At 50.2% G+C, this 22,683-nt stretch overlaps 1 protein-coding gene across 6 annotated transcripts in view; it reads right to left on the reverse strand.

Annotated features, from left to right (window-relative positions):
• Positions 1 to 22,683, reverse strand: part of PLEKHM1 (pleckstrin homology and RUN domain containing M1) — a 46,270-nt gene that overhangs the window by 3,353 nt on the left and 20,234 nt on the right. For 5 of the 6 annotated variants that reach the window (XM_017658802.3, XM_036997569.2, XM_036997573.2 and 2 more), the window contains 6 exons: positions 15,511 to 15,781; positions 12,070 to 12,990; positions 9,551 to 9,696; positions 6,318 to 6,511; positions 1,504 to 1,567; positions 778 to 935 (listed from right to left, as the gene is read on the reverse strand). In XM_017658802.3, the coding sequence (XP_017514291.3) occupies positions 778 to 935; positions 1,504 to 1,567; positions 6,318 to 6,511; positions 9,551 to 9,696; positions 12,070 to 12,990; positions 15,511 to 15,781 (1,754 nt within the window). The other variant, XM_017658803.3, reaches the window with a different exon arrangement.

Consider the following 22,683-nt stretch of genomic DNA (forward strand, 5'->3'; position numbering starts at 1 on the left):
CAGTGTTCCTAACCGGAGCCCACAGGAAGGCTGTGTTCTACCCAAAACCCACAGCACACAGGCATGGCCTCTCCATTCTGGGACAAAATTCTTGCAACAATGCCTACCCCTAGGCAATACACACAGGTACTGTATCCTAGTTCATGGTTTATAAATGCTACTTGAGACTCACTAAATGATTTCTTGCCTATGTTTAAAACATCCTGCACTTTAAAAACCTCAGTCCTAGGTCTGTTCAGGGGCTGAATCTGAGGCAGGGGATACCTACTGAAAATGAGTTAATACTCCCACCAGTTCAGATTTCTACACCTACATGGGTTGGCACAGAGGTTTGGTGGATGAATTTTTTAATTTAGAAGCTTCCAATAATAAGTGATACCTGGGACAAGGAGCAGGTACTGCCCACTAGGTGCCCACTTTGTGCCAGGCCTTGTGCCAGTATCCCAGAGCAGTAACTCAGTCAGTCCCCCCTCAACCCATTCACAGATGACAAAGATGAGATGCCCCTAACCTGCCATTCAAAGAGGCAGCAGCCACTTCTTCTCTAGGAAGACAGGCTGCTCCGCAGAGGGCAGGGGAGCCTGAGGGCTTGCCTTGTGCTGAGCTGGCCCAGAGCTGGTCGTACCTTCTCAAGGCATCGGCTGCTCTGGACCTTGCTGCCCTGAGACACTGGCAGAGAGGATGTCCAATGTGTTACCACGCCACGGCACTGGGCCTGCCTCCAGGGAGCAATGGGGCCAGCTGTGGGTGGGGTGGCAGCCTGGGTGACCCACATACCTGACTGTGGTGTCAAACTCAAAGGGGAAGATGATGTCATGGTGATGGCAGATCTGACAGATGAAGCCGCGCTGGGTGCACAGGTCGCAGTGGTAGACGTGCTGGGAGGCGAACTCAATGAGGGCCTTGAGGAAGCCTTCATATACCCCCTCTGTGATCTGTCGAGGGCATATACAGGCCACGAGGCCTTTTAGGCAGCTGTGCGGAAGCTGAGGCCTGCTCATGGCACTCTGCCCGAAGAACTCCTACCCCAAAAGAAATTTCTTCCCACATGGGCAAGAAAACCTCACAGAATCAGGCCAAGCAATGCAGGTGTCCAGCCCCTGTACACAGAAGTTGCTCGGATAACAGGACAGACAGAAGAGACCCAAATCCACCGTATCTTCCCTTAACAAAATGAATGTCCCAAACTCTCACCCCTGTGGCCTTTCCTACCCACACCCACCTTAGTCCTCCAAGTCCAGATGCAGGGAAGGGACTGAGGAGCCCCTGTGACCAGGGCTTTGCTGAAGTGCCTGCTTATTCCAGGGTGGCCTGGGGTGTGGTCACTGTCCCAGTAAGCATGGGAGAGCAGGACACCAGTCTGGGGTACTGCAAAGCTGAGGACTGCTATAAACTGCAGTCAGCTGAGGAAACACAGGTACCCCTAGCCTTTTCTCCCTGTCTGATTTCTCCAGGAATGAGGTCCCTCCATGGAGGCCTGGGGCTGGGGGATGACAGCCTCACCTGCTGGAGGTCAGCAACACTGTACTTGTGGGGAGACTCCAAGAGATAATTCCTGTGGTTGAGCCTTCAAAGAAAACACAAGAGGTCTCTTAGAAGGGTTTCCAGGACTTGGGCCAACCCGTGTTTATTTTCATTCCTTTGCTACTAACCAGGCATAAACATCTGGGAAGGGTGGTGCCTGAGACCAGTCAGCAGGCCTGGGTTTTGGATCTGGCCTTTCAGGTCACTAGCTGTTGGGACCATGAGCAAATTACTTAACCTCTCTGAGCCTCAGGTTTCCTCACCTGAGAAATGGAGCTGTTTTGAGGATTAAAGAATTTAAAGCATTTGGCACAGTGCTTACCACATAGTAAATAATTAATAATTATCAACTATGGTTGATAATACCATATTGTATCATTGAAATTTGCTAAGGGAGTAGAACTTAAATGTTCTCAACAAAAGATAGATAGAGAGGGTAATGGATGTGTTAATAACCCAGATGAGGGGAATCCTTTCATAATCTACATATATATCAAATCATCACCATGAACACTTTAAATAACTTACAGTTTTGTTAATTATACTTCAATAAAACTGAAATGTAAAAACAAATTTAAGATAAAAAAATAAATGTCTATAAAAAAATGATGACGACGAAAGCTAACACTTGGTCCCAGGAACTGGACTAAGAGCTTTATATGTATGAACTCATGTAATCCTCACAATTATTCTGTGAGGTTGGTATTACTATAATCCCCGTTTTAAGAAGAGGCCATGGAGGCACAGAGAGGTTAAATAACTTGCCCACAGTCACACAGCTAGTAATTGACAGAGCTGGAGTTTAAAGGCAGGACTGTGGCTCCAGAGCCTGCATCCTTATGTACCCAGTGAATGCCTGTAGGTGTTAGCTGTTGTCATTATTGCCACCGTTATGTACCAGGGACAGTGCTGGAGACAGACATGCATAGGACATGGCCTTGCCTTCCTGTAGCCCCTGGTCTAGCTGAGGGACAGAATTTAAGCATACAGTTTCAGTGCTATGTGAGAGGAGCTGAAATGTGCCCTGAGCACAGCAGATCCCATTTCAGAGGTGGGGTGGGGAATGGGGGAGACTGAGGACACGGGTTCAGCCACCAGTGCAGCTCTAGTTTCCACTCGCCAGTGGCAGAGATCCCAAGGGTGACATCCTGAGGGGCGGAGAGGAAACACCTGCAGAAATTCCCCTGGCACAAAATCCTGCCTGGCCTTGCTGTGTGTGTCTGTGTGGGTACTGGGGCTGGGGCTGCTCCAAGTCTGAGGAAGCTTAGGAATCTGCTCTGGGATGGCCCAGACACCTGGGCACAGAACGGTGCCTGGCCCTGGGGCATCAGGAACAGGGGCTTGGCCATGCCCCACCCTATGGCCTCAGCTGTGGTCTAGGGGGGAACCAATCCAGGGCAGAGATGGCAAGTCCCACCAAGCAGCAGGCAGGCCATGCTGTGCCACCTGGGGTGAGGATGCTGCCGACTAGCTGCTCGGTTCACCATGCTGGTTTCCCCAGTAAACTTCCAGCTTTTTGGGAACAGGAAACCACCCTTTATCACCAGGAAAACATGCGGGGGTGTGGGGGGGGCACACAGGCTGTCACTGAGCTGGCAGGAAGGGTGAGGCTGACTTGGATGGAGAGTCATCTCTGTCATCTGCCCTCTGTCCATGGTCATGGAAGCCCTGGGGGCCAGCCAGGTACAGGGCCTTCCCTGCAAACCACTGTCCCCTGGGTGTGTCACACTCTCAGCATGGCCTTGCGACGGCTCCACGACACTCAGCTGTGGTCAGAGGGGAGAGAGCAGTGGCCCAGGGGCGAGAGGCACCTTCTCATCTTGGCCTCCAGGAGAGGAACCACACCGCAGGCTACTCTGGGCCTCAGCTCTGCGCCCACACAATCAGGAGACCACTCTCTGTCCTCTTCTGGTGTGAAGCTGACTGCCTGGGGAAGGGACCAGCGGCCTTTAGGGGTTTCTGGAGGAGAGTGAACACGAGAGGAGAGCCTGCATCTTAACTCCTGTAGCCAGCTGAGTGGTAGGGCAGGAAAGCGCCCTGACAATGGCTGGCAGGACTGGTTCCAGTCCCAGCTCCTGGCCTGCCAGGAGGAGCACCTGAGGTCTGGAGGGCCAACAGCTCTGCAGGGCATTTCCATGATGGCTCCCTTCCAAAGGCCCGAGAGGCACTCAAGGGGGCTTCTCTGGCCCTTGGAGATGTGCCCAGACCTGCTGAGGATCTCCTTTCTCTCAGAGGACCCTGTCGAGGGCGGCCACTAGCAAGCAGGAGCTCTCCCTGACTTTACCTCCCATCCCCGAGCCCTGCCTGTGCCTTTTTGACCCTCACTCCTGCCCCCGCCAGGCCACCATGCCCTGGCCGGGAGAGCCAGGCCTCCTTCCCTTCCTTCACTGTGTATGTGATACCACATGTGCTGAGGCACTCTTCCCGTGTCCGAGGACAGGGTGAGAGCTGCAAGCATCCTCCAGTGGTGCTGGCGGTGGTGGCAATGGAGAAGGGTGATCTTAACTTTCTGCTTGGTTCTTTTATCCTGTTTAAATATTGACTATTTTTGTAAGAAAGAAACAATTTTTTTTTTAACTAAAAAAAAAACTCTGCAAGCCCTCAGATCAGATGCCATCTCCTCCGGAAGCTTCCCCAGGCCTCTGGGCCCTGCCAAGGCTGGGTCAGGTGCCCTCCCTCATGGCACACACCATGCTGACCCAGAACCTTCTGTCTGCCTGTCTGTGTCCTTCCTCAGACTCTGAGCCCCTCACTGTGGCCCTCACAACTCTGGGAGGCCACATGAGCAGAGGGATTACTGCTCCATTTTACAGGCAAGAAAGCTGAGGTTCACAGAAGTAAAGCCACTTCCCTGAGTCTCACAGTGGGTCTGGGGCTGGGCAGAGGCTGCGCCAAGCTCTTTCCCCGAGTTCTTTCCACTCCCACGCTGCTTCTAAAATGGGACTTCCACAGGCGTGGCCCTGCTCTCCCAAAGGCTGGGCACACAGTAGGTATGCCATGCTGTTGCCCAAGGATAGAATGGCAGGGCTGGGGAGAACAAGGCAGGGCTGCCCTTAGTACTCAGCATGCACGGGTCAGCCCAGACAGGACAGTCAGGCGGATGGCCAAACCACCTCAGCAGGGCAGGGACCAGGAGTGAGGCCAGCACCCAGGACCCCCATGGCAGGCACCTAGTCCACTCAGGTCTGCAGAGGCCCTTTGACTGGGGACGGTGTTGAGGTCCCACCTGACCCAAGATTTCACCATTCTGGTCAGGGGACAGAAGGGCAGACTCTTTGGAGTCCTGGGTCCTAGACTCTCAGAAAGGACAGGCATAAGTGGAAACCCAGGCCCCAGCTGAGGGTTGAGACAGGCAGAGCCTCCCCGGAAAGCAGCCTTCTAGGGTCCCTCACAGTGGCCCCCAGAGGGCTTTCTGTTCTTCTAGGCCTGGGGAGACCAGGGTGCAGCTAGATGCTCTGGGAGCCTGGGAGGGGCCAGTTCTCTCCCTTCTACTTAAAAGAGGGCTCCCTGCAGGAGTCCCCCGACAGTCCTGGAAAGAGAACTCCCTGCAGCAGTCCCCCCACCACCCCATCCCTACTGTCCCAGGGTACCTGCACTGCATGTCTCCCTGGCCCCTAGGAGCCACACAGGGGCTGCACAGAGGCTGGTCACTGGGACTGAAGAGGGGCAGCCTGTCAGACGGGCAGTCTGTGTCAGCCCTGAGGGAGGAGTGGCTGGAGGGGCGATGCAGAGGGAGGGGCTTGTGAGCTGCTCCAAGTCCCCAGAAACCCAGCAAAGAAGCCCAGCTGGGCAGCAAGCACCTGGCTGCACCTGGGCTGTACCCTAGGGGCTAGGAAGGGTCTGTGACAGGCACAGAAAGACCTGAGGTCTATGCTGAAGGCCAGTGTCACCTCCCAACCCTGAGCAGGGCCCCAGGCACTGGGTCTGGAGAGGCTTCTTGAAGGCCATCTTGAGGGTTTCACCCCAATCTTGCTCCCTTCTGAGGATTTTGAGAGGGATACTGCCACAGAAAGCAACACAGCAGCTGTGGGATGGAAGACTGGCCGGGGAAGGAGGGACCAGGGCAGGGAGGCCCTTCTGGTCTGGCTCTCGCCCATCTGCCCAGCTTTCCTCCCACTGCGCTGCCCACTTCCCTCCTCAGTCCCAGCAGAGGATCTCCGCTCTTTCCACATGTGAGGCCTTCATTCATGGCCCGTGCACATTGTTCCTTCTGCCGGCAACACTCTTTCCTGATAGTCTTGCCTTTCTTAATGCTGCTCATTCTTCAGGCCTCACCTTAGGTGTTGATTCCTCCAGGAAGTCTTCCCCACTCACCCTCCTCCAATCTGGGGTAGATGTCTCACTTCTGAACTTCGGGGTAGATGTCTCACTTCTGAACTTCAGGCATCCCACTTCTCTCTCCCGGCCTTCAGCCCCATTGCTGCTGGCTTACTCATCTGCCTTCCCTTCAAGAGGGTAGGACCCGGGTCTACCTTGCTCAGTGTTGTAGCCCACACACAGCCCAGTGTGTTCTCAATAAATATTTGCTGAATGAATGAATGAATATATGAACAAATAAAAGACACTCCCAAAGCGTGTGGCAATCTCCTAAACCCACCAGGAAGGGCATCTCCATCCATCTCTGGCATTTCTCCCAAGAGGATAGGGGGAGGGAGGGAGGGAGGGAGGGAGAGTGAGTGTGTGTGTGTGTCTGTGTGTGTGTGTGTGTGTGTGTGTGTGCGTGCGTGCGTGTGTGTGTGTGTGTGTGTGTGTGTGTGTGTGTGTGTGTGTCTCCCCGCATCCTGAGGACCCACCTCTTGCTTAGCTCCTTCAGGGCTCCACTTCGGCACAGGCCCAGGTAATCCCCCAGAAGCTTCAGCTGCTCCCGGCTCCTCCCAATAAGGCGCATCTGCTCCACATGTTCATACAGAGATGCGTTCACCAGCTGCAGGTTGATGAGGGGCTGGGCCCAGATGTGTGTCAGGAACCTCAGGGCCTGCCGGCAGATCTGGCGACATCCCCAGGTGGCAGGGGTGGGAGAATGGCCATTCAGTGAGTATGTCTGGGCCAGGCACTGCATCACCTTCCCACCTGCTTGCCCTGCCGCCTCCCTCCAAGGAAAGTGGTGCCATCTTCATTTTATAGATGAGGAACCTGAGGTTCAGGGAGATAATGTGACTTGGCCTAGGTCCACAGTTCATAAAAGTCAAGATGTGAACCCAGTTAATCTGCCTCCCAAGCCCACTCTCCCTCCATGGCAACAGCTGATGCCCCTCCTCGACCTGTGCTGGGATACTCTGGTCAACACCCCACTCCCTCTGGGCCTCAAAGATCTTTCCCCATTTCCAGTTCTCCTAGTCCCCACTTTCCTGCCTGAAGGAAACAGGCACTGTGTCCCAGGCCAGGTCTGGCTAACTCAGGAACCAGGTGACTGTCTGAGTCAGGCTCCGGCCACAGGAAGCCACAGACGCAGCTTAACAAGAGGTTTCCTGAGCCACTCGGCTCTTGTCAGAAGCACCAACCAGGGCTCCCCCAAGTCTCTGTGTGGAGGTGAGTGATCAATCTCAGTCTCTCCCAACTGAGGGTGAGGAAAGTGTAACCTGCAGCCCTGACCCTAACGACAAAGCCAATCATTGAGCACCTACTATTTGCGTGACAGTGGGCTAAGGACCTTGACCACACCCTTTCTTCCTAACAGCCCAGTGGGGAAGGTATCATCACCCCCATTTTATAAATAAGGAAACTGAGGCTCAGACCTCAAGTGGCTTATCCAGTGCACCTGCAGAAGTGGAGCCCAGGTCTGAACTGAGGTGTTCTCTCCACACACCTGGCTGCTTGACTGAGGGGAAACCTCTCTCCCAGGCTCCTCCCTGGTGCGGTGAGGCTGCAGGAGCTGAGATGCGTTCCCCACTGTCCACCACCACCCAGTGACTAGGAGCTGGGCTTTCAGGTCAGAACTGCGTTTGGATATTGGCTCTACCACTTCCTAGCTCTATGACCTTGTGAAGCTTACTCAGCCACTCTGTGACTCAGTTTCCTCATCTGTAAAATGCGGGAAATAAAAGCACCTACCTCATGGGATTACTTAGCCTTCAGATTAAAAGATAACCCACATAAGCTCCTGGCACAGAGCATATCCTAGGTAAATGGGAGCTGCCATCAGACCCTATGAGGGCTGGCTGGTGTGGCCCAGCTGTCCCCTGGAGGGTCAGGAATGCAATAGGGCCCCCAGGAGACTGGGTGGCTGGGGGGCCTCTGGCCTCCTGTCTCTCAGCTCTACTGCTGTCTTTCGCCTCCCCCAGCAATGGACAACTCCTTTCCCCACTTCCCAGAGCCTTGAGGTGCCAGCCCCTAGCCAATGGGCAGCCTGGAGGCAAAGGCCCCCTGACTCAGGTCAAACTGCTCTTCTCCATCCCTGGCCCAGGCCTTCTCACAACTCAGCCTCAGGCCGTGGGTGAGGCTCAGATGAAATAACACACAGGAATGTGCGCTGCAAACTGCCAAGCGCTATAGACAGGCAGGGGCTCCGTGCTCCCCCAGGACTGTTCCTGTCCTGCGGGCATGGACGGGACAAAGAAAGCAGCCAGGCCTGGGCTGACATCCTGCCAAGTGCCAGCCAGGCCTCGCACAAGTGGGTCAGTCAGTGGGAACTTTGCGAACAATAAGGCCCCTAACCTGCCAGCCAGCCGCTTTCTGTTTTGCATTTTCCTGTCCTTCCCAGGCCAGGCATCTTTGAGAGAGCACTGGGTATTTCCTGGTCCAGATATGCTGAGAGAAATACTGTAATTTTCTAGGTGGAAAAAGGAGGTGGGACAAAGTTTAAAGTGATGAATGAGGAGCTGGCTCAACACAAGTATCCGGGAGTTGTAAGTACTGAGTGTGTTTTATGGCCAGAGGGTTATTGGCATTTGCGGTGATTCTGAGGTTTAATATTCTCCATGTAGTAGTTAGTTAAATACTTAATACTGAAGGCAGGGTGTGGATGAGGTAACCAACAAAAAGCCAAAGTGAAGGTGACCTCTTTGGGGTTCCTGTTCCTAAGGGGTGGAGTTGGGGTGGCAGAGGCCTGTTCCCAGGGGGTAGAGTTGGGGTGGCAGAGACTTGGAGAATCATGTTCCCTATACTCTTATTGAGGACACATCCTCATGTCAAGACTGCACGGCGGGCAGGCCTGGGTCTTGAGAGAAGCGAACAGCTTCTTCCTCATGATTCTGTGCCTGTCTTAGCAGAAATCTATGCCTCTGGGAGAAAGTCAAGTTTGTGCCTCTCCAGGAGACCCTCACCGAGTGAATTAGGGGCAGGCGGTATGACAGGCCTCAGGAGAGCAAAAGTCACTCTTGTAAGGCACGGTCAAGGGATGAATAGACAATGTCTCCTTTGGTCCTCAAACAATCCCAAAACGGACGCTGTTATCAATCCCCTTGACTGATGAAGAAACCGACGTTAAATAATTGCCTCCTAGTAACATGGCTAGATGAGTGGGTAAGCTCGGTTGGAAAAGAGGGAAATGTAAAAGATCTTAGAATACATCTTATTCAAAAGTATTTGGTGAACATAAAAAAGCACCAAAGACGTAATACTAAGTGAGCAAAGCATGTCACAAGGCAGTATGAGTCCAGTGTGGTCCCAGCTTCACAAAAAGTAGATGTGTGTGTCAACAGATGCACAGAAAAGGGGACACACAGGCAGCTGGCGAGCCCACCAAGCCATCTACCCACCCCCCATCATTTACATATCTAATCGATCCTATCTATCCTTCCTTCCTATCAATATCTATCTAGTCGCTGGTGCCTTAAACAGTTTTGTCTGTAGCCCTGAGGAGCTGCAGAGAACCATCCTCAGATTCCCACTTGAGGACCTAGGCACGCACTGACAGAGCTCTGTTATCAGTACCAGGTTTTATTCTTGGTCAGCTCCCTGACCTCATGGGGCCAGGCCAGTGACCATGGCTTCCCTAGAGCCAAACTCTACCAGTCAGAGGAAGAGCAGCAGCAAAGAGGAGAGACCACTCCTCTGTCACTCTGTCACCTGTGTGGCCGTGACTTACCGGGCGCTTGGTGAGGTCCCAGTTGTGGATGATCCTGGCTGGAATCACTGAGGCATCATCTTGGTGGCAGATGTCACAGTAATAGAGGCCAGAGAAGGCACAGAGCTTGGGTCGTGCGAATGAGAAGCCAATCTGCCGGGAGCAGCCTGGAGAAGAAGGTGGGAGGGTGAGGGGTGGCAGCAGCTCCTGAATTACACAAAGCGACTAAAGCAGAGAGGTCCTGTTATTTAAGGAGAGAATGAGGATTAAAAAGGAGGACACAAAGATAAAAACGTCTGTCACTCATATTTCCACCACTCAGAAACAACCCTACTAATTAACCTGTACAGCAAGACACCATAAGGATTATCATCATCAGACTATGGCTGAAGGAGCTGTGCAGAGAGGTCCGAGAGCCTGCCCCGTCACACACGAGTTGAGTGGCACGGCTGCGACTCAGCAGTGGGGTTGGGTTGGGTCTGCAGCACGCATTCCTTGTCCCTACCTGCCTCTGTTCAGTGCTCCCACTGCTTGCTCACCAATGCCAGCCTCCTCTAGGTCTACCCCTCTACTGGGGCTCAGAATGGAAGCAATTAAGCCAGGGGCTCAGCAAGCAGGGAAGGGGCTGGGGACATGGGGCTGGTCACAGGGTATGGGTAGGAAAGCCTGCTGGAGGCAGAACAGTCTGGATATTGCCTGGTGCCAGCTTGGAGCCAGACCTACCTGAGCCCCCAGTAGAGTGGTGCAGAGCCCAGGGCTGGCCCCTCTGCTGGAGGTCCCTCCAGAGACACCAGAGGGAGTAGGAGTGCCAGGACAAAAGGAAAGAGTCCCCCTGCTCTCAGGACTAGAAAGGCCAGCTCTTCCGCCTACCAGCTACCTTATCCTAACCTTCACTGAATTTTTGCAAGGTTCTGCTGCAGTACCTGTAAAATTCAGCTACTATTTGCTCTTCTGTTGAGTTTTTACAAAGTTTAAATGAGACAGGGTTTTCAAACTGCCCTGCAAACTATGAAATACAAGGCAGATGTCAGCAGCTGGCATCTGCCTGGCCACAGGGCTGTGCCTGCAGTGGAAAGGAAACCAAAGCTCCTCAGTTTCAGTCTCAGCCAGCGGACTGGCGGGTGGCAGGCACAAGGACAGCTGCCCTGGGTGGATTCACAGCCCCAGGGAGAACCCTCCCCACAAGCCCTGGGGGCCTGAGCCTGCCACCCACAGGCTGCAGGTCAGAGTGTGAGTGTTAGAGGCTGGTGGGGGGGCGAGAGGAGAGTGGGTGTGAAGATGTGTTCTGCAGGCAGCTCTGCTCTGCCTAGCTTCTGTCCCCCAGGGCCACCAACCGCAGACCGCTTCCTTCCAGACGCCTGAAGCAGGCTTTCCCCTCCCGTCCCACAGGCTGCCCCAGGCAGGACAGCTCCTAAACCACTTGCAGCCAGGCCTCTCGTTTTGGCGCCACAGCAGGGCACCCTCCTCACTGTGCACCTGGAGGGCCCAGGGTGATGGAAATGGTGTCAGCACTGGGGAGAAGAGCTCAAAAATGGAATGTGAGCAGTGGAATGTCACAGTCTTGAAAAACAAGGGAATGAAGGGGCCTACGGAGACCTGGCTGAGAGCATCAGTTCTAAGGCCATCAAGGTCCCCATCTGGCTCTGCCACTTCCGAGCTGTGCAAACCTGGGACAAGGTACTTACCAGCACCTGACTTAGTTTCTTCGGTTATAAACAGAGACCATAGTGGCACTGATCTCTACAAGGTTGTTGTGAGGATTGAATGAGATGCTCCAAATAAGCACTGGGTCCAGTGCCCACCACAGGAGAATCAGATTTGACGATGCTGTGACACAGCAGATGTACTGACTTCGAATAATATCTATGACATATTCTTAAGGAGGGAAAACCACAATACAGTACTATATATAGCTGTGTTGTGCAGTATGGCAGCCACCAGCCACAGGTGCCCATTTAAATTAAATACAAAGGAAAATTTAGTTCCTTAGTTACACTAGCCACACTTTAAATACTCAGTAGCCATGTGTTGGCTTGTAGGCAGAATTGGACAGCAGAGACCTAGACCATTTTCATCATCACAGAAAGTTCTATTCAACAGCACTAAGTAGCACAAGCTCATTTTTGTAATTTTAAAAAATTGTGTGCACTTGCAAAAGCATGCAGAAATATATGGAGGGGTACCATGTCTCTGCTCGGACGGAATATAATAATATAGGAATATGATAATGAAGGGGGCCGAGCTTAGCTCCCTGGAACTCCCTGAGCAGAGAGCAGCATGCCACAGAACTGCCACCCACAGGTCCCAACCCCCAGAAGGTGGCAAGAGGGGCTCCCACAAGCTGGGGTGCAGGCCCCAGTGGCTGCTGGGCAGGAGCAGAGGCTGCTGACTGCAGCGGCCTCATTTGCTACAACATCCTAGGGCTGGGATGAAGGCACTCATCCTGGGGAGCCAGGCAGGGCTGGGAGCCTAAGGCAGGAACCCCACAGGAGGCAGAGCGGGGCTGGCAGGCTTGGGGTGGAAGGGCAGCGAGTTGGCACCTGCACAGAAGCAGCCCTGCGAGTCGAGGCCTTTCTCCGTGGGGATGGCCACCAGGTACTGCAGCAGGAAGCCATTCTCCCGTGTGGCCAGCTTCAGCACCTCTTGACAGTTTTCATCCAGACTCCCGCCGAGTGTCACTGCCTCCTCGGCCGTCTCCAAGTAGGATGCCAGGACCTTGCGCACCAGATCCCTCCACAGGGCGGCCTCCTCGGCATTCCCAGCCTGCAGCTTCAGGACAGCCTTGGCTGTGATGATTTTGAAGAAGGATGGGCCCCCAAGGCTGGTGTCTGGCAGGACATCACGGATGGTCTCAACTCCGTGGCTGTCACTTAACATCTTCTCATTGTTTCTTATGCGGAAACATTTCAGAGACTCCAAGGACAGAGAAAAAATATAGGGTGTCCAGGTCCTGTCTGTGTACAGGTACAGAAGGGATTCCTTAATAGCATCTGGCTCAGGAACTTGGGCAGGGGACCCACCAAACTGCGTGCCCTGGAGATGTCCAGGCTCCGTGAGCAGGTCCAAGCGGGTGGGGAAGCTAGCCTGGGCGGCCTCGGGGGGCTCCTCCGGCTGGTCTGGGTACTGGAGGTTGACCCACTCCTCCTCCTGCTGGGGCCGGCACTTCTGCAGGGCCTCCTGCACGCGGTCCAGCCAGTCCTCAGCCTCATCCTGGGAGGAGGCCCGCAGAGTGAGCTTCTTGCCAGAGAAGACCAGCTCAAAGCGGCCATCACTGTGGGCCGGCCCCACAGACTCGCAGCGCAGCAGGGAGCAGCTCTCCACGCACATGCGCTCCTCTCCGTGCAGGTAGAGACGGAACTCCAGCGGGGAGAGCTCGCAGAAGAGCTCCTTCCAGATGCCCATTGCCCCACGCCGCTCCACCGTGCCCAGCTTCATGAGACCGCGGAAGGGGTTGGAGAGCCCTGGGGGCAGAAAGAGGCACTTCAGACAACAGGCCTGCCCCTATAACACCGAGAACACCCCCAGAGTCTGAGGTCCTGTGGTGGGTGTGGGCAAAGTGACTGCCTTGGGAAAGCAGGCAGCCATGGGTTGCATGGGGCGTTTTTTGAGTGCCTCCATCCCAACCTCACCCTCAGCTGTGGACTTGGGTTCTGAATGTCACTGAGAAAAGAAAAGCACTCATAAGATTACCTCCGCAGGCCCCTCACTCCAGCTCCTGTACTCACCCTGACTTCCTTCCCATCTCCAAGGATGAGCTGACCTCTGTCTGAGGCCAACCCCTCTATGTGTGGGACCCCCTCCCCGCCCACTCGGGGTGGGGACAGCTCTCCAGTGCTTCCCCTCCCTCGGCTGTGCGGCTGGTTTCTCCCTTCTCTGCTGGATCGTCCCCATCTGCACACAAAGACGCTGTTATTTCTCCCATCTTCAAAAATGCCTCTGACTCCATTCACACCTCTCATTACCACCCTCTTTCTCTGTTCCCTTTACAGAAAACCCCCTGAAGAGGTATTAGAACTCAGTCTGGGGCCTTCTGCTCTTCTCTGGCAACACCCACTTCCTGGCCGGCCTTACCTACTCTTAGGGCTTTCTGCCAACAACACCCAGCTTTCATCTCCAGCCTGGACCCCGTCCTTGAACTCCGGGTTCAGATCTCCATCTGCTCCATGTATGTCTAGTAAGGCTGCCCAAAGTTGACACGTCCAAAAAGGAATTTCCTATTCTCCCACTCCAAACCTGTTTATCTCCCATTTTCCTCATCTCATAAAATGGCAAGCTTCATCCTTCCAGTTGCCCAGGCTAAAAACCTTGGAGTTATCCTTGGTTTGCTTTCTTTCACTCTCCACATCAATCCATCAGCAAATCCTGTTGGCATGTCCAGAATCTTCCACTTCTCACCACCTCCGCTACTACCTCATGGGTTCGTCCATCATCGTCCCTGGCCAGGGTTACAGGAATAGCCTCCTAACTGGCCTCTCTCCCCCTGCAGTCCTTTTGACACATGAGCAAGGCTTGCTCTCCCGCTTAAAAGTCAGATCATGTCTCTCTACCCAAAACCCTGCAATGGCTGCTATCATCCTCAGAGCAAAAGTCAGTGTCCTCTTGCAGCCCACAAGGCCCTCTGTCACTCTGACCTCACTCTGACTGCCCCCTCCCATCTCCTCCGGTCTCCACCGTTTCCCCAGACACATCCCCACTGCAGGGTCTTCGCATTTGTTCTCCATGCTTGAAACACAGAAGTCACCCCTGCCTTCCTCCCTCCTTCCTCCCTGTCTCCTCAAACAAACCCTTATTTGTGAGGGCTTCCTTAGCATCCTATATGAAATAGGACCCTCCCACCTTGCATTCCCTGATTTAATGTTCTCTGTACCAATGATCACCACCTGCCATGCTACAGTTTACTTGTTAATTTTCTTACTTCCTGTCTCTCGAACTAAAATGTAAGTCCCATGAACGCAGGGGCTTTGCATTGTTTTCTGCTGGGTTGCCAACACCTAGAATAGTGCCTGGCACATCACAGACACGCAATAAATATTGCTGAGTGAACACACGCCTGTGCACCCACACTGCTCCATGCAGCCTGCTCCCCTGGGGTCTGTCACCAACCAGGTGGTCCACAGGACACAGTTCTCTCTCTCCTGGCCTGGACCAACCTTGGGTATTTCAAGCCACTGCATAGCATCTTCCTACCCCTCAGGTCACCTGACAGCCTAGGCATGGAGCACACCTTCTCCATCATGGTTGCACTCACACGTGGGCTAAAAGAAGGACCTCAAAGGAGCCAGCATGGAGAGGGGGCTCTACCCATGCTCCCCAGGCCAGGGCCCTAGGCACTGGGCCAGAATCCTCTGCTGGGTCATAGCAAACAGAAAATGAGGAGATAAAGAGACTGACTCTAGGGCACAATTTTGTTTGTTTATGATGGTTTCAGAAAAATGAGGTTATGGTTATTTAACGCTTTCTGGAATTTCACAGGGTGTGGAAATTAAGCTGGCCTCATTGTAAAAAGCACACAGAGGACACCAAACAGATAATAGCAGATCTGATACACCCCACCAGAGCTGTTAAATAAACCCTTGAAGATAGAGGCCTTGGGCAGGAGCAGCTGAAACACCTAGGCCTTCAAGAGGCAGGGTTTGCTCTGGGCTACAGAGTCAGGGGTTCTGTACATAAGACTTAGAGCACAGTTTCAGGGAAAATATTGTCCATTTCAACATATAAAGCAGTATTTTTGTACTCCGTAGGCAGTTTTGAGCCTTTCTTTATTCAGATTTTGTGAGAAAATGCTGTATTTTTCCTGAAATGCTTCCCTGAATTACTCAGCAAGGGTGCTCCTTATTCTGGGATGAAGTTACACTTGTGAGAAGAAATCACCCAACTGGTAGTGGAGAAAGGACTTTGAACTGCTCTCTGAAAGGCACTGTCTCTGCATAGTGAGCCGCCACCGCCCACCCACCCCCACCCGATCCTGCAGAGCCACCCACCCATCTGTCGGCGGTGCACCACCCTGAAGTTCTTGCCCTCCTGCACCGCAGCCACCTCGCTTTTCCTGCTTCCTGGGAAAGGCATGCAAGCTGTGTCTAAGGCCCCCATGGAGGAGCTTTTTCTTGGTCCTTGAGAAAGCTGCCTGAGGAGACAAGGCCTTGAGCCTGGGGTCCCTCTGGAAGGAGCTGTGCCGCTCTCTGAAGGACTCTCTGCCAGTCGATCCTGGGGAGGCCGGTAGAAGTCATCTTCCGAGATCCAGTTCTTGCTTTCCTATTGGGAAACAAGCGAAGACATAGGTTGTTTCATACATTTTTAAAAAAGCATCTTTATGGAAACATGATTCATGTCCCATAAAGTTAACCCATTTAAAGTGTACATACAATTCAACGGTTTTAGTATATTCACAGAGTTGGGCGGCCATCACCACAATCTCAGTTTAGAACATTTCCATTACTCCAGAAAGTAACCAGCCAGCACCCCTTAGCAGTCACCCCCTTCCTCTCCACCACTCCAGTTCTAGGCAACCAATAATCTACTTTCTGTTTCCAAGATTTGCCTATTGTGGACATCAGGTATAAATGGAATCTTATAATGTGAATCTTTAGTAATTGGTTTCCTAGCATAACGTTTTCAAGGTTTGTCTATGTTGTAGCACATATTAGTACTTCACGCCTTTTTATGACCAAATAATATTCCAGTGCATGGAGAGACCACATTTTGTTTATCCATTCATTAGCTGATGTGTATTTGGATTATTTCCACTTTTTGTCCTCTATAACAAACATTGGCAATTATGAATAATGCTGCTATGAACATTCACGTACAAATTTTATGTGAACATATGTTTTCTATCTCTTGGGTAAATACTTAGGAGTGGAGCTGATAGGTCATCTGGTAACTATGTAACTTTTTAAGGAACTTCCAAACTGTTTTCCTAAGAAGCTGCACCATTTTACATTCCCACCAGCAACCTATGGGGGCTCCAATTACTCCATATCCTCTCCTCTCCAACATTTGCTATTATCTCTCTTTTTGATTACAGCCATCTGGACAGGTGGTAAGTACAAGCTATGGCTTTCTCTAATGTCTAATGACACTGATCATCTTTTCATGTTCATCTTGATCATTTGCATATCTTCTTTGGAGAAATGTCTATTCAAATCCTTTGCTATTTTTAAATTATTTGCTTTTTTATTCTTGTGTTATGGACTGAATTTGGTATCCCCCAAAAAGATACATTGATATCCCAACACCCAATACCTCAGAATTTGACCTATTTGCAGATGTAACTAGTTAAGATGAGGTCATACTGGGGCAGGGTGGGCTCTTCATCCATGTGACAGGTGTCCTTAAGCAAGGAGGAGACATACACGCATAGAGGAGAATGCCACATGCAGACAGACACAGAGGGAGAATGCCATGTGATGATGGAGGAAGGGACTGGAGTGATGTGTCTACAAGTCAAGGATTGCTGGCAACACCAGAAGCTAAGAGAATGGGGCAGAACATATTCTTCATCAGAATCTCAAGAAGGAAGTAACTCTGCCAACATGTGGATTTTGGACTTCTAGCCTTCACAATGATCAGATCACTCATTTCTGTAGTTTTAAGCCATCTGGCTTAGGGTAATTTGTTACAGAAGCTCTAGGAATAAATACAAATTATAAGGGTTCTTTATATATTCTGGATACTAGGCCCTCCTCAGATACATGCTTTGCAAATAATTTATTCAACTCTGTGAACTTTCTTTTTAATATCTTGATGGCGCCCTTTGAGGCACAACATTTTAGTTTTGATGAAGTACAATTTCTCTACTTTTTCTTTCGTCTCTGTATTTTTGGTGATGTAGCTAAGAAACCATTGCCTAAGCTGAGGTTGCAAAGATTTGCCCGTAAGTTTTCTGCTAAGAGCTTTATAGTTTTTGCTCTTACATTTAGGTCTATGATCTATTTTGAGCTGATTTGTGTGTGTGGTGGGAGGAAGTGGCCCACCTTTATTCTTTTGCATGTGTATATCCAGTTGCCCCAGCACAATTTGTTGAAGGGATACGGAGTTTTTTGGCTCTGCTTGTAGGGTTTGAGGTGAAGGCAGCATGGTGAGCAGAACCAAGTCCCCACTGGCTCCCTCTGCCTCTGCTCCTCACTTCTGAGCAGGCCCCTGAGGCCCCAAGCAGCCAGTCCTGCCCCTTCCCTTCCGTTGCTGTCTCTCTAAGCCTGAAATTGCTCACTGACTGGGGGAAATGGGGTGGGTCTGGGGTCAGAGTGCTTGTTGGAATGGATTCTAGCTCTTTTTTTCCCACTATTTCAAGCACTCCTTGCCATTCAAGCATGGAAGAGCAGATGCAAGAAGCTGTCTGGGACACCCTAAGTGGCTGTCTAAACAGAGGAAATGAGTCACAAAAGGGGTGGGACCAGCCCCACTGTTTCGTTAAGTGACACCAACCTCACCCTGGCATTGCTATTTCCAACCGTCAAATCAAGACAGGGAAAAGGAGGAGGGCTGGGGTTGCCCCAGAAGGATTGGTTCCGACAGTTTAATACATTCAGATGCCTTAAGAGTGGGGAGTTCTGAGTCAGGAGCTTGTAGGCCTCACCAAGCTGGGCTGCCAGGGCTTCCTCTGAAAACCCTCAGAATTGGCAGGTGCTTCCTTCTGCCAGTGACAGGACAATGTGTCAGTCGGGGTGGTTACTGGGGACCATTTACAACACAAGATTCTGAACAAAGCCTGCCTCGGTCATGAGACCCAGGGGAACTCCCTGAGGAAAATGGGGTGGGGGGCAAGCGTGGCTTACACACACCTGAGAAACCCTGTGACTCCCCAGCCCTGCAAATGGCTGTTATGAGAGAGACCACCGTCCCTTAAGACTCAGCTCCAGGTCATCTGTCACATCCTCCTAGAAGCTTTCCTTAACTATTTCCCAGCCTACAGGGCTCAAGCCCCCAGCTGGGTTAGGGATGCCTCCTGGGCTCCCATGGCGTTCTGTGTTTACTCCCATCCTAGCACCTACAAAACTGTTTGGAATGGTCATTTTTTTTTGTGCCTGGCACAGTTATAAAAGGTGAAGGAATAAATCTCCACTATCCAAACATCTTTAACATGAAATAACAAGGGCTGGGTAAGGGAGCTGGAAAGGAGACAAACGTGAGTTTGGGAACAATGTATGTTCACTGAGAGGGCTTCTCTCTCTGTGGAGGAGAGGAAGGTTACTGGGAAACATTCAGACATGGTCCAGTGACCACCGGTCAGCCACCGGGAAATCATACTCGGGAAGATGTTCGTTCTCACAAGTAATCTAGGAAAACAGTGGGAACACTGGGCGTTAGAGGAGTTTTGCACATGCCCAAGAGAGGCCTGAGAGAGCTTTGTGGCTGTGCTAGAACAGCTCCTGCCATTAGGGGCCCAAGACAGAGGAATGCCACCCTGAATTACTATGTCTACAGCAGCTAATCCCAGAGAGGAGCTGGCTGAGGACTGAGATACCAGGTCTCTGGCCTGCTTTCATAAAAGCACTTATTGTCCAGTCTTTCCTCATTATGTCAGGCAGAGGGACAGCTCGAACCTCTGCCACAGACAGGTGACCCACGAGGGCAGTGATTAGGGTCCAGTCTTAGAATTCAGACTGTTCCCTGGAAGTTAAGAATGCAACTCACAACCCTCTTCACCTCCCTGCAACTTGCCTTCCCAGCACTTATCACAAGTGTAATTATGATATGGATAATTATTTGTCTAATCTAGCATCTTTCTGTTTGTCCTCAGAAAGCGGGGCACTTGCCTGTCCTGTTCTGTTCCTCACTGTACCAAGCAGGGGCTTTGTACTGAATGAGTATAAAAATTTTTTCTTTAAAGACTGAATGATGGCCTGTGGAGTTATATGAAACTTGTCGGTGATATCCCCCAAATAAATAGCAGTGACTAAGTGATGGAAGCAGAGAAAGATGAGAACAAGAAAGGCAGCATGTAAGGGCTGGCACCCCCCGGCCCTCGTCCAAAGGCAGGGGTCCACCAGGCCAGCGTGGGCAGGCAGGCTGCACAGTGGTGCCCGGTGACTATCCCCTAAGAGGAAGAATGAATGGACCCACCACTCCTCAGTGGAGGCAGACTCAGGAAGGGCTGAGTGTCTGAGGCTGTCACGTTGGACTCAGCACCAGGTTTGACTCCACATTCCCCAAGCAACCCTCCAGCAACCAGACTCCCGTGAGGCTCACGAGAAGGGGGAGCTGCCCAGCCTGTGCACTCAATGGTGCACTTCTCAGGGCGGACTTCCAAGCTGGCATCTCAAGGGCCTCTGCAGAGTCTGAGAACTAGTAGTTGATGCCTACTCTCTCCCAGATGCAGTGCTCGGAGCTGGCATTACAGAAGTGAACAGACATAAGCTTTCCTATCATGGAGCTATAATATTCTAATCCAGAAGATAGAAAATAAACAAGTAGGCAAGTAGAAGGATAATATCATTTCACATAGTGATGAGTGTTATAAACAAAGTGAAGCAGGTAAATGGGAAGGAGAGTCACTGGGATGGTGCCTTTGAGACAGGGTGGTCAGGAATGCTGAGAAAACAGCGAGGAAAAGTCCAAGCAGAGGGAACCACAAATGTAAAAGCCCAGGACCAGAAGCAACTTGCTTTGTCAGGAGCTGCAAGGAGACCAGAGGGTCAAAACTTGGTGAGAGAGGAGGAGGTGTGTTGATGAGTTTAAGCTGCTCTGTTCCATTGGCTCTGGGATGCTGGCAAGACAGGATATTTGCTCCTGCAAAGCAGAAGTCAGGCCCTGGACAGGAGTGAACTCAGTACGGTCACTGCCACTCTGTGGAGCCCTCTCTGGGGCCCACCGCCCCCACCCTTCTCCTCTGCCTCGAGGTCCAGGCGGGGGCTGCAGGGCTTTTCTTTGTTCAGCCTCCAGAGGGTGTTAGCAACTGTCCGCTCATAACCTTCAGGGGCTCGTGATATTCGGGGCCCTAAAGCAATCTTCAGGATAGTAAAAATGGAGGTCTGACCCGCACACATACAGTCACATGATTTACATAGTCGTATTCAATAAATGGTGCTAACGAATCAGATATCCATATGGAAAAACTCTGAACTTTGAAAATATGAACTTTGACTTCTACTTCACAACAAACACAAACATTAAATCCCAGATGGACCATAACCTAATTGTAAAAGGCAAAATATTAAAACTTCTAGAAGAAAACACAGGGATTTTTATAGCCTTCATAGCCTTGGGGTAGACAAAGATTTTTAAAATAGACATAAAACACGTTAACCATAAACAGAAAGACTGATAAAATTGAAGATCATTCAAGTCAAGAACTTCTGTTCAATAAAATATGCCTTTAAGAGATTGAACAGGCAAGCTAAAGACTGGAAGAAGACATTTGCTACATATATTTTTTTCCAATAAAACATGTATCTATAATATAGAAAGAGACAAAAAGGAAAATACACACAACTCAATTTAAGAATGAAACAATGACTTAAAAAGACACTTCCAAATGAGGATCAAATGCCCAATAAGCAAATAAAAAGGTATGAATATCATTAGTAATCAGGGAAATGCAAATTAAAACCACAGTGAGATACCAGTACACACCTACTAAAGTTGCTAAAATTAAAAAAGATCAACACCACCACTGGCTATGATAAAGAGCAAAGAGAATGCTCATATATTGCTAATGTGAATATAAGTTAGTAGAAGCATTGTTAGAAAACTGGCAGTATCTACTAATACTAAACATACGCCTACCCAATGACCTAGCAATTCCATTCTTTGAGGTGGAAATGAGCATGTCGGTTTCACCAAAAGGTAAGTACAAGAAAGTTTACAGCAGCTTTCTTCATAATAGCTCAGACTTGGAAACAACCCAGATGTCTGTGAGCAGGAGAATGAATAAATACCCTGTGATATGCTCTTATGATGGAATACTATAGAGCAAAGGAAAATAACAAACTATAACCTATGCTACATGTACAGCTCAATCTCACAGACATAATGTTCTGCGAAAGAAACAAAAGAGTACATACTGTGTGGTTCCTTTTGTATGAAGTCCAGCAACAGGAAAATGAATCTATGGTGCTACAAGTCAGAATGGTGTTTTCCTTTGGAGGGGATCAATGACTGGAAGAAGGCATAAAGAAGCTTTCTGGTGAGCTGGATATGGTCTATATTTTGATCTGGATGGTGGTTACAGAGTGTACATTATATACAATTACTCACTGAGGTGAACACTGAGGATCACTTTAAATACATCAATCCTTAAAAATTCTTAAAAGGGGGAAATAATAGCCTTTTCAACAAACGGTGCTGATCTAACTATACACAAAAAAATTAAGTTGGACCTCATCCTTACACAATATACAAAAATTAACTCAAAATAGATATAGCTCTACATGTAAGAGCTAAAACTATAACATTTTTAGGAGTATCTGTGATTTAACCAATTAAGAATTCAAAATATCAAAAAAAAATTTTTTTAGAAGAAAACATAGAGGAGTAAGTCTTCACAACCTCAGGTTAGGAAATGGGTACTGAGATATGACACCCAAAGCATGGTGACAAAAGAAAAATTAGATAAACTAGATTATATCAAAATGAAAACTTTTATGGTACAAATGATACCATCAAGAAACAGAAAAAACAACTTACAGAATGGGAGAAAAATATTTGCAAATCACATATCCAATAAGGGTCTAAAATCCAGGATATATAAAGACTATTATTAGCTCAATAACAAAAGACAATCTCACTTAAAAATGGGCAAGGATTCTGAGTAGAATCCTACTTCTCCAAAGAAGATACACAAATGGCCAATAAGCACATGAAAAATTGCTCAACATCATTAGCCATCAGGGAAATGCAAATCAAAACCATGAGATAACACTTCTCACCCATAAGGATATTAAATAATTTTTAAAAAGACATTTAAGAACTGTTGGTGACAATGTAGAGGAATTCACTGCTGATGGGAGTATAAAATTGGGCAGCTACTTTGGAAAACAGTTTGGCAATTCTTCAAAAGGTTATAGGGTTGCCATATGATCCCAAAATTCTACTCCTAGGTATGCATCCAAGAGAATTAAAATATATTCACACAAACACTTGTACATAAATGTTCACAGCAGCATTATTCACACTAGCCAAAAAGTGGGAAGAAAACCATATGTTTATCAACTTAG

The sequence above is a fragment of the Manis javanica genome, chromosome 4 (assembly GCF_040802235.1).
Source record: "Manis javanica isolate MJ-LG chromosome 4, MJ_LKY, whole genome shotgun sequence".
In the NCBI taxonomy this organism is placed as follows: Eukaryota; Metazoa; Chordata; class Mammalia; order Pholidota; family Manidae; genus Manis; species Manis javanica.